At 49.8% G+C, this 9330-nt stretch overlaps 1 protein-coding gene across 4 annotated transcripts in view; it reads left to right on the top strand.

Annotated features, from left to right (window-relative positions):
• The window catches only part of Emc1 (ER membrane protein complex subunit 1), a 29722-nt gene that overhangs the window by 3277 nt on the left and 17115 nt on the right, over positions 1-9330 (top strand). For 2 of the 4 annotated variants that reach the window (XM_017795287.2, XM_008821827.3), the window contains exons 2-12: positions 778-902; positions 1619-1684; positions 1921-2014; positions 3418-3546; positions 4723-4849; positions 5398-5547; positions 6260-6427; positions 6888-6959; positions 7310-7369; positions 8038-8160; positions 9011-9107. In XM_017795287.2, coding sequence (XP_017650776.1) covers positions 778-902; positions 1619-1684; positions 1921-2014; positions 3418-3546; positions 4723-4849; positions 5398-5547; positions 6260-6427; positions 6888-6959; positions 7310-7369; positions 8038-8160; positions 9011-9107 — 1211 coding nt within the window. Of the gene's footprint in view, positions 1-777; positions 903-1618; positions 1685-1920; positions 2015-3417; positions 3547-4722; positions 4850-5397; positions 5548-6259; positions 6428-6887; positions 6960-7306; positions 7370-8037; positions 8161-9010; positions 9108-9330 lie in introns of all 4 variants that reach the window. The other 2 variants (XM_017795286.2, XM_008821826.3) reach the window with 1 other exon arrangement.

Raw genomic sequence — 9330 nt, 5'->3', positions numbered from 1 at the left:
TATTAAAAGGTTAGTAAAAACAGAAAGGAAAGTTGAATTGATTTTCATGGAAGATGTGTCTAGATATCTCTTTTTGTTGTTGTTTGTAAACTTGGTTCTCATTCTTATTATCAGTGAATACAGAGGCTTGAGGGTGTGTTTCTGTGGTAGAGTGCTTGACTAGCATGTATGAGACTCTGGGTTCAATCCCCAGTACTTCCAAATGCCAAATAATCGATGATATAGAAAAGACTGGCCAGGTATGGTAGCTCACTCCTTTAATCCCGGCACTTGGGAGGCAGAGTAAGGTGGATCTCTGTGAGTTTGAGTTCAGCTTAGAATACATAGTGAGCTCCAGGCCAGCCAGGACTATATAATAAAACCCTGTTTCAAAAAACCAAACCAAAGGGGTTGGGGATTTAGCTCAGTGGTAGAGCGCTTGCCTAGGAAGCGCAAGGCCCTGGGTTCTGTCCTCAGCTCCGGAAGAAAAAAAACCAACCCAAAACAAACAAAAACCCAGAAGACTGTACCTTTGTTTTAGTATGGTTTAGGCCAAAGACTCTTTGGGGTATCACCTATCAAGAGTAAATATGTCATACAGTTAGCTGGGAGACTGTCTCTAAATTATTTGGAGGCAATACTTTTCTGTTTCTTTTTGCTTCTGAGTGCACTGTATGGAAGTCTTGCTTATCATCAGAAGTCTTCATTAACACACATTTCTTATATGTGATGAGGGAGCTGTGATGGTGAGAACCCAGCAATTTGTTGCCCCTGATGTTCCCCTGCCCTCTTCCTCAGGAGACAGCAGTATGTTGGGAAGCTCAAGTTTGCCTCGTTGGAATTTTCCCCTGCGTCTAAGAAGTTGGTTGTGGCCACAGAAAAGAATGTGATTGCAGCGTTGAATTCCCGTACTGGAGAGATCTGTAAGTGAGCTGTGTAGACTGGGGGCTTTGGGGTAGGAAGCTGGCTGTAGTGAATCTGAGTGGCTGGTGGCTTGCCCTATTTTTTCTTTCTTTAGTCTTGTCTTGTCATCTTTGAATAGATATATTTGTAGAACTAGCCTTTACTCCTTCAATCTTGAGCATCCTTAACTAAGTTAATGTTCTAAGAATCACATTATTCTATTCTGTATAAAGGCTTGGATGACTCTCCTTGAATTATCTTTACTGCCTGGATTGCTTTTAAGCACTTAGCTTGTGGAATTATAATTTACAAACTCTATTTTCTTGAACTGGCTGGGTTTTGTTAATCTTATTGTTATTTGTTTGCTTTTTGAGAGGGGGTGTCTTTTTGAGACAGGGTCTCCCTGTAGCTCCAGCTGCCTGGAACTCACTCTGTAGATCAGGCTGGTTTCGAACTCATAGAGGATCCGCCTGAGTGCTGGGATTAAAGGCATGCACCACCAGTCCCAGCTTGTTTGCATGTTTAATGGGGTAGAAGTGGATTGCAGGGGCTCAGATGGGGGACAGCAATGTGTCCTGAACTCCCTCACTACTCAGTGAGTGAGTCTGGATCATGGCACTTAGCGGTATGCCTCTCTCCTATTAAAGTTGGGTGATGCTGTGCAAATGAAGACCTCCTCAGTCCCCACTTGGGCTCTGTGTCATTCATGGCAGTGTCTGACTTTCCTTTCTCTCAGTGTGGCGCCATGTTGACAAGGGCACAGCAGAAGGAGCTGTGGATGCCATGCTGGTGCATGGACAAGGTAAGCAGAGGCCCCTGGTCTCCACGGTGGGGTCAGCCCTGTCTCCCATTTCTTAGTTCTTTGCTTTGTATAGGGTCTCCTAGGGAAAGGTGAAGGGTGCTCCTAACTGTGAAAGACAGGTTCCTGCTTCATACCTGTTTGTGTCCTAAGTCAGAGGTGGGACCATTGCACACGGACCTTAGGTGGCAACAGAGCAGGTTTGGGAAATGCCTTCCCCTGGTCTTTGTCTCTTCCAGATGCAATCACTGTATCCAATGGAGGCCGAATCATGCGTTCTTGGGAGACTAACATCGGAGGCCTGAACTGGGAGATAACGCTGGACAGTGGCAGGTAGGGGAAGAAGTGGTGTCTTGCCTGCATGAAAGGCGTGGACAGCAGCTCCAGGCCTTCTGTGCCACCGTCCTTTCCGGGTTCACTGAGCAGGCAGAGGGCATCAGATGCCCATCTTTTTGTTGTTTGTTGTTTGTTTTTGTTTTTTCTTTTTGTGTCACCTCAGACACCCATTTTTAATTTGCTTGTTAGGGAGAACATGTGCTTATTCACCCAGTGTTTTTGAGCTCTCATTAGACACAGAGCTCTCCATATACAATGTTCATTCCTGTTTTAATGTTTTTGCAGTGTTCCCATGATATGTGAACTTTCCCATGTTCTAGGTAGAAGAGGGTAATACATACAAGTGCTCTCCATATTTCAGTGGGGTTTATGGGGGCAGGCAGGGGTTTAGAGACAAGTCTCATGCAGCCAAGGCTGGCCTGGAACCTTTTTATGTGTCTTTATTTTTTGAGACAGGGTCTCCCTGTAGCGCCCACTGGCCTGGAACTCACTATGTAGACCAGGCTGGCCTCCCTGTCAGAGATATTTGCCTGCTTCTACAAAGAGGCGGATTAAAGGAGTGTGCCACCAGGCCTGGCATGTCCAGCTTTCTTGAACTTTTTTAAAGAAATAATTTGTGTGTGTGTGTGTGTGTGTGTGTGTGTGTGTCTTTGTATGTCAACCATGATGTACACATGTAAGTCAGAGGACAGTTGTCTCATTTCACTTTCATGTGGATTCTAGAGATCAAATTCAAGCTGTCAGGTTTGCTTAGCAAGCCCTTTTCCCTGCTGAATTGCCGGCCTTGAACTTTTGATCCAACTGCCTTCATCTCCAAAGGGTATCCAAAGGCATCACAGAGTACAACCAAGCTTGATTCTCTTTATTTATTTATTTATTTATTTATTTGTCTTTTTTAAATAGTTGGCCTGGAACTCACTATGTAGACCAAGCTAGCCTCAAACTCACAGAGATCCGCCTGCCTCTGCCTCCCAAGTGCTGGGACTACAGGCGTGTGCCACCACACCTGGCAATTCTCCCTATTTTAGTTTTATGTTTGGAATACCTTGAAATGCTGCTTCATCTTTGCTAAGGTTGTTACAGGAGTATTGGCATTAGCTTAGCCAAGTACATGCCCAGATGGGGAGGTAGGTATTAGCCTAACAATGACAGCACTGCCTGCTCTATCCATGCCAGGGGTTGGCCTGAATCCTGTGAACTCCCAGGGAAAGGAAGAAGCAATCCCATGGAGATTTGGGGGCTTGAGAGCAGTATGGCTAAGTGGTTGCAAGGCAGAGTCTTAAGTTGGTAGAACCAGCCAGGTACACTTGGCCCCAAGGCCTGTTTTCTGACCCAGCAAGCATCAGCAGTGGTGGGCCTGGGTGCTTTAGCCAAAGGCCCTCACCCACATATGTGCTCAGTTTCCAGGCACTTGGGCTGGTGGGCCTGCAGGAGTCAGTGAGGTATGTTGCAGTCCTGAAGAAGATGACTCTAGCCCTCCATCACCTCTCCAGTGGGCACCTGAAGTGGATGGAACACCTTCCAGAAAGGTAAGACTGTCTCCTTCCAAGTGATGGCGGCCACCTTGTCACATTCCCTGCAGCTCCCCTCCCGCATCTCCTTGAGGGTGCTTGGCCAGGCACCCTCCTGCCACGTGTGGGCCTGAGCACAGAGGCTATGGCTACGCCTGGAGTGTAGTTTGCAGGGTGGAGAAAGTTCAAACTGGGCACTAGAGCTAACTGAGAAGGGAGCCACTCTTACTCATTGGCATGGTGCTTTGGGCCTTCTGACTTCTAGTTCCCATTAGTCTGAACCACATATTCATGTTAAGTGTTAGGACTCATGAAGGGTCCAGGGTGGGGGGCTGAGTGAGGCTTGAGATGATACCTGGAGGTCCTAGTTGAAAGCATGAGAGCTGAGAAGGAGCAGGGGTAGAGGGGAAGGCAAGGGTTGGCTTCAGCCATTTGTAGCCATTTCCAAAAGTTAAAGGCAGAAACTGAAAGTCTGATTCCTAGGGGTGGATGTATGGCAAAGAGTTGATGTGGCATGCCCAGGCCCTGGGTTCAGTCCCTAGGCCCCTCCCCAGTAAAAAGTCAAATTCCTACCATGGTGGTACATACCTTTAATTCCAGCAGTGAGAGGCTAAAACAGGAAGATAGTAAGTTCAAGACTAGCTTGAACTACATAGTAGCGAGACCTTGTCTCAAAAGGGGAAAAAATCCTAAAAGATCATGGATGAAGCATTCCTGAGTCTGGGCTACCTGGCAGGGATGGCAGAGGAACTGTGGTGTGCCTGGCCTACCTCCATGGGACAGCTATACTCAGTCAGCTGGTGGGTGCCCTGTGCACATGTAGGCAGTTCCAGTGTTGCTGCATCTTCCCTTAGGAAGAGCTGGCAGTCTGGTTTGTATGTGGCTTGAGTTCCGGTTGTTGGCGAGTAATTTAAAAACAAAAGCAAGGCTAGGTGTGGGGCTCAGTGGTAGTGCCCAGCATGTGTGAGGCCCTGGGTTTGAGCCTTAGCATGGGAAAAGCAACAGCAAACCACAACAATAGCAATGAGCCCCAAACTGGAAGCCAAAGCTTCGTGAACCAAGCAGAGCCCATTCAGGGTCTTCACGTAGCTTGTGGTGTCTAAGCTAAGAACTGGCAGCTTGATTTTGGAAGGCCCCTGGGAATGCTCAGGCCTAAGGCTAAAGCTGGTGCCCCGGCCTCTCTTTCCTTCTTAGTGACAGCATCCATTACCAGATGGTGTATTCCTATGGCTCCGGGGTGGTGTGGGCCCTCGGCATCGTTTCCTTCAGTCATGTGAACATTGTCAAGTTTAACGTGGAGGATGGAGAGATTGTTCAGCAGGTATGAGGACGTCCGGCTCTAGGAGTCTCATAAGTGGAAAGGGGAGTCATTGGAGGCCTACTTTGCACTAGGGTCCAGGGAATGTGGCTGGACAGATGTAAAAGCCACTTAGATTCCTCATTTCTGTCCCTCGCCTCTGGCTTGTCCTCATCAGCATGTGTTTAAAGCACCATGTTTGTGTGCAGTGCTTCTCTGGGGTGGTTGAAAAGCTCCTCGGATCTAGGCACTGTCTATTTAAGCATCTTCTAAGGTAATGCTGTAAAATAGTAGGAAGCCACACCTGACAAGTGAAGTCCTTGTCTCAAGTGTTAGGTGCTTTACTGTTATCTGGTATATTTTTTCCAGTGATCAGAGACAATCCTGGGTTGTCTCCCATTTCTGGAGGCTCTGGAGGCTGGTAGGGCTCAGTGGGGACAGGAAGAGCCCCTTCAGAGCAGGCTGTGCAGAGCCTTTGAGCTTAGGAGCCTCTATGGGATTCCAGTTCTGCTGGTGAGCTAAGAGGAACCATGAAGATCCCTCCTGACCCTGTTGTGGTGGCTCTCCCGTAGGTCAGAGTTTGGACTCCATGGCTGCAGCGTCTCACTGGAGCCTGTGGCATAGTAGATGAGGCTGTACTGGTGTGCCCTGACTCGAGTTCATGTTCCCTCCATACTTTGGCCCTGGAGACTGAGTGGGAACTGCGGCAGATCCCCCTACAGGTAAGAGACTGCGGCTGGCCTGAGATGTCACCTCCCAGGCTTAGGAGGTGTGCTGGACAGCTTTAGTGTCAACTTGACACACCTGGGTTGAGGGAGCCTCAATTGGGGAATTGCCTCCGTTGGACTGGCCTGTGGCCATGTCTGTGGGGCATTTTCTTGATTGTTGAGTGATGTGGGAGGGCCCAGCCCACTGTGGGTAGTGCCACCCCTGGGTAGGTGGGCCTGTGTTGGATAAGAGAGTAGGCTGAGCAGGGGCCAGGGGAGCAAGCCAGTAAGCCTGTGCTCTAGCGCCTGCCTCCAGGTTTCTGCCCTGAGTTCCTACCTTGGGCTCCCTGATGAACTGTGACCTGGGATATGTAAGCTAAATAAACCCTTTCCTCCCCAAGTTGGTAGTGGTCAGAGTGTTTTATCACCGCAATGGAGAAACAAAGTAGGACAGGAGGGCTGGCATGATTGTCTAGAGGGTAGGGGGTCTTTCTCTGGTGAGGTTGCTGCTGCTTTCCTGAGCTGTGACAGCTGTGGGGAAAAGTTAGGACCCTGACCAACTTTGGATTGGGATATACCAGCCAGGCTTCCCTTTGGGGAGGCTGAGGTGTTTCTGGAGCTACCTGCCCTAGTTTAGTTACTGGCAGAGCAGGCCAGATGATGCCAGTCTGGGTGGGTCTGTGGTAGGTCAGCTTCTTGCCCTAACCCTTCTCCTTACCTCCCTCAGTCTCTCAACTTAGAATTTGGAAGTGAATTCCAACCTCAAGTGCTGCCCACACAGCCCAACCCTATGGATCCTTCTCGGGCCCAGTTCTTCTTGCATTTGTCTCCAAGCCACTATGCTCTGCTGCAGTACCGCCACGGAGCTGTAACTCTGCTCAAAAACTTCCCCCAGGTAACTACAGCAGCACGCTAGGGCACTGGAGGGTCCTGCCAAAACAAGGCTGCTGGGGGCCAGTGCCTTTGAACCTTGAGACATTTGCCTTAGATCCCAGATTGTGTTTTGTGAGTGACTAGAGAGCAAGTAGCCTTACAGCAGGAATGCAGCACTTTTTCTCTTGGCTGTGAAAGTGTTGCCTTCCTGAGTCCGCAACAACGTGGTGATGTTAATTTAGACGTAGATGCTCAGAACTGCATGAGATTGGGTTGACTTGAGCCCATGCTGAAGCAAGAAATGTTGTGTTAGATGTAGCTGGGGCCTCCTGCTGTAGGTGCCCTGGCCATCATTTCCAAAGTTGGGACCATTTTGCAATCCAAGGCCAAGCAAAGGTCCTTCCCAGGGGGAGGTGACCCTCTGGAAGACTGCCAGCTAACCCAGGCCCCCTTTGGGAGCTGACATCTCACTTTCCCTGCAGACTGCTCTTGTGAGCTTTGCCACCACTGGGGAGAAGACAGTGGCCGCAGTCATGACCTGTCGGAATGAAGCTGTGAGTAGTGCGAGGACAGCCAGCATGTGGCATTTTGCTTCCTTATCGCTGCTGGGAACCCTGACAGCCAGAAATTGGGGTGCATCCACCTGTCAGGCTGGATGTGGGGGCAGAAGGCTTCAGAGAGGAGTTATCACTACAGCTTTCCACACGCCCTCCTCCCCCCTGGGAATGAGATCCCTTGGTGGCCACTGTGCTCTCTCCTGGGACTGTTAGGGTGTAAGTTTGTGGGAGCTTCTGGATGGGCTGAGATGTAAGATTTGCCTTCCCTCAGTGCTGCGAAGTCACTTCATTTTCGTGTTTTGGAAGGGACCCTTTGAGTGTTCTCTGGTCTCTTTTTCCTCTAGCAGAAGCCTAGCAGTGCTGGAGATGGGGCCATGGGCAGCTTTTCTGAGAAGTCTAATGCACAGGTAGGGCATGGCCGTGGGCAGGCAGGGTGTAACATTGGGTGGCTGGCAGGTTCCCAGCCTCAGGTGGGTCCAACTTCAGTCTAATGCACAGGTAGGGCATGGCCGTGGGCAGGCAGGGTGTAACATTGGTGGCTGGCAGGTTCCCAGCCTCAGGTGGGTCCAACTTGTCAGTTATTGGCATGTCTCTTTGCCTCTTCTCATGATGAGATGAGGAAGGGGACTCCTTCGAATCTGTTACTCACTATTTTCTTTTCTGGGCTTCAGCTTTCCCACTTCTCTTGGGTCCCTGTGGCTGGCAGAGCTGAGTGGCATTATCTCAGTTCACTGAGTGGCGATGAGGGGCCCTGGCAGGAGGCAGGGATCTTGGCTGTAGCCTCACATCCCAAGCTTTTCCCTGCTTCATTCCCTGTCCATGGTCACACCTCTCTGGGGACGCTCCACCGCCCTGTACCCACTGGCTTCCCTCTGAGGCTCACATCTAGTTGTGATCTCATTTATGCACTCAGCTACCTCATTTCTGCTGTAGGATTTTGCTTTCTTTACTGTCTTACTCTCCTTTGCACATAATTCCCTGCTGGCCTGGCCCCTTCTCTAGGGGACTTGTGCCATTCTTGGATGTCCTTCAGGGGACTTACTGACTTACTTACCCATGCTGTGTCTACCTCCAGGACTCACTTGCTTGCTTCAACCAGACCTACACCATTAACCTCTACTTAGTGGAGACAGGTCGGCGGCTGCTAGACACTGCGATTTCATTCAGCCTGGAGCAGAAAGGCACTCGGCCTGAGCGGGTAAGTGACTGCCTTGGGCTTCACACTTGTTTTGTGGGCTTCTCAGCATGAGGCTTCATGCCTTCAGGGCTGTGTGCCCTTGATCAAGGCTCTCTGAACATGGCTTCCACTTTTCCTGAGCCACTGACTGATCTAAATAGCAAAGCTGATGTTACTCATGTTGAGCATTCAGTGTGTGACGCACTACATTCAGCTTTTTGCCTGTGTGCTAATCGATAGAACCATCTCAACAGTCTTATGAACTGGTTGTTACTGACCTGGTCTATGAATGTGCCTGTGGCCCAGGGCATTCAGAATCCTAGCCAGAGTCATAGAGCTAGGAAGACTTGTTGCTGGGGTTCAGACTGGGGGCTGATTTCCCAGCCTGCACCTGTCATCCTACTCAGTGTTCCACTGGGGACGTTGAATTGTGTGCCTCAGCCTCTTACTGTGGCTTCTTCATCCCTAAGAATAGAAAGTCTAATTCTGGTCTCTTGCTTGCCGTGTGGGGTGAACTGGGGCATGAAAGGCTGATAGTACCATCGAGTACTGAGACGGGGGTATGGAAGGAGAACAGTACCATTGAGTACTGTGATTGGGCCATGGAGGGAGAACAGTACCGTCCAGTACTGATACTGGGGTGTGGAGGGAGAACAGTACCGTCAACTACTCACCACCCTTCATGGACAGATCCAAGGAGCCCAGGCCCATTGCTGTGTTGGCTCCAGGGAATGTGTATGTTCTTGTTGGTGCTATATTGTTTAGATGTCACATAATGCCATGATCTGGACCCCAAGCAACTTACAGCCTTTTGAATCTTGGGGTCTGGTCCCTGGGACACTGGAATTCTTACTGACTGCCCAGCTTATAGCTGTACATCCAGGTGTTCTTAAAGAAGGATGACTCAGTGGCCTACCGAGCCTTGGTACAGACACAGGACCATCTGCAGCTCTTCCTACAGCAGCTAGGTGAGCGCCCCTCAGCCATCTGTGTTTCAGCCTGCTGGTCAATTCTGGTCATACCTGTTGGGGGGTAGTATTGTGTAAGGCTTAGGAAAGGTTCAAGTGGAGTGTACCCTGAGCATTTCCTTGATTCCTTAGTGGTGTGCAGTAAGATATAGAACCTTTCTCCCTTGACCTATTGGCCTGGCTCCTGGGATCCTTTACGTAAGGCTTGATCTCTGAGATGCCT

This window comes from Nannospalax galili, unplaced genomic scaffold (genome assembly GCF_000622305.1).
Source record: "Nannospalax galili isolate Female #2095 unplaced genomic scaffold, S.galili_v1.0 scaffold1688, whole genome shotgun sequence".
Taxonomy (NCBI): domain Eukaryota; kingdom Metazoa; phylum Chordata; class Mammalia; order Rodentia; family Spalacidae; genus Nannospalax; species Nannospalax galili.
This window is presented reverse-complemented; position numbering and strand designations above follow the sequence as displayed.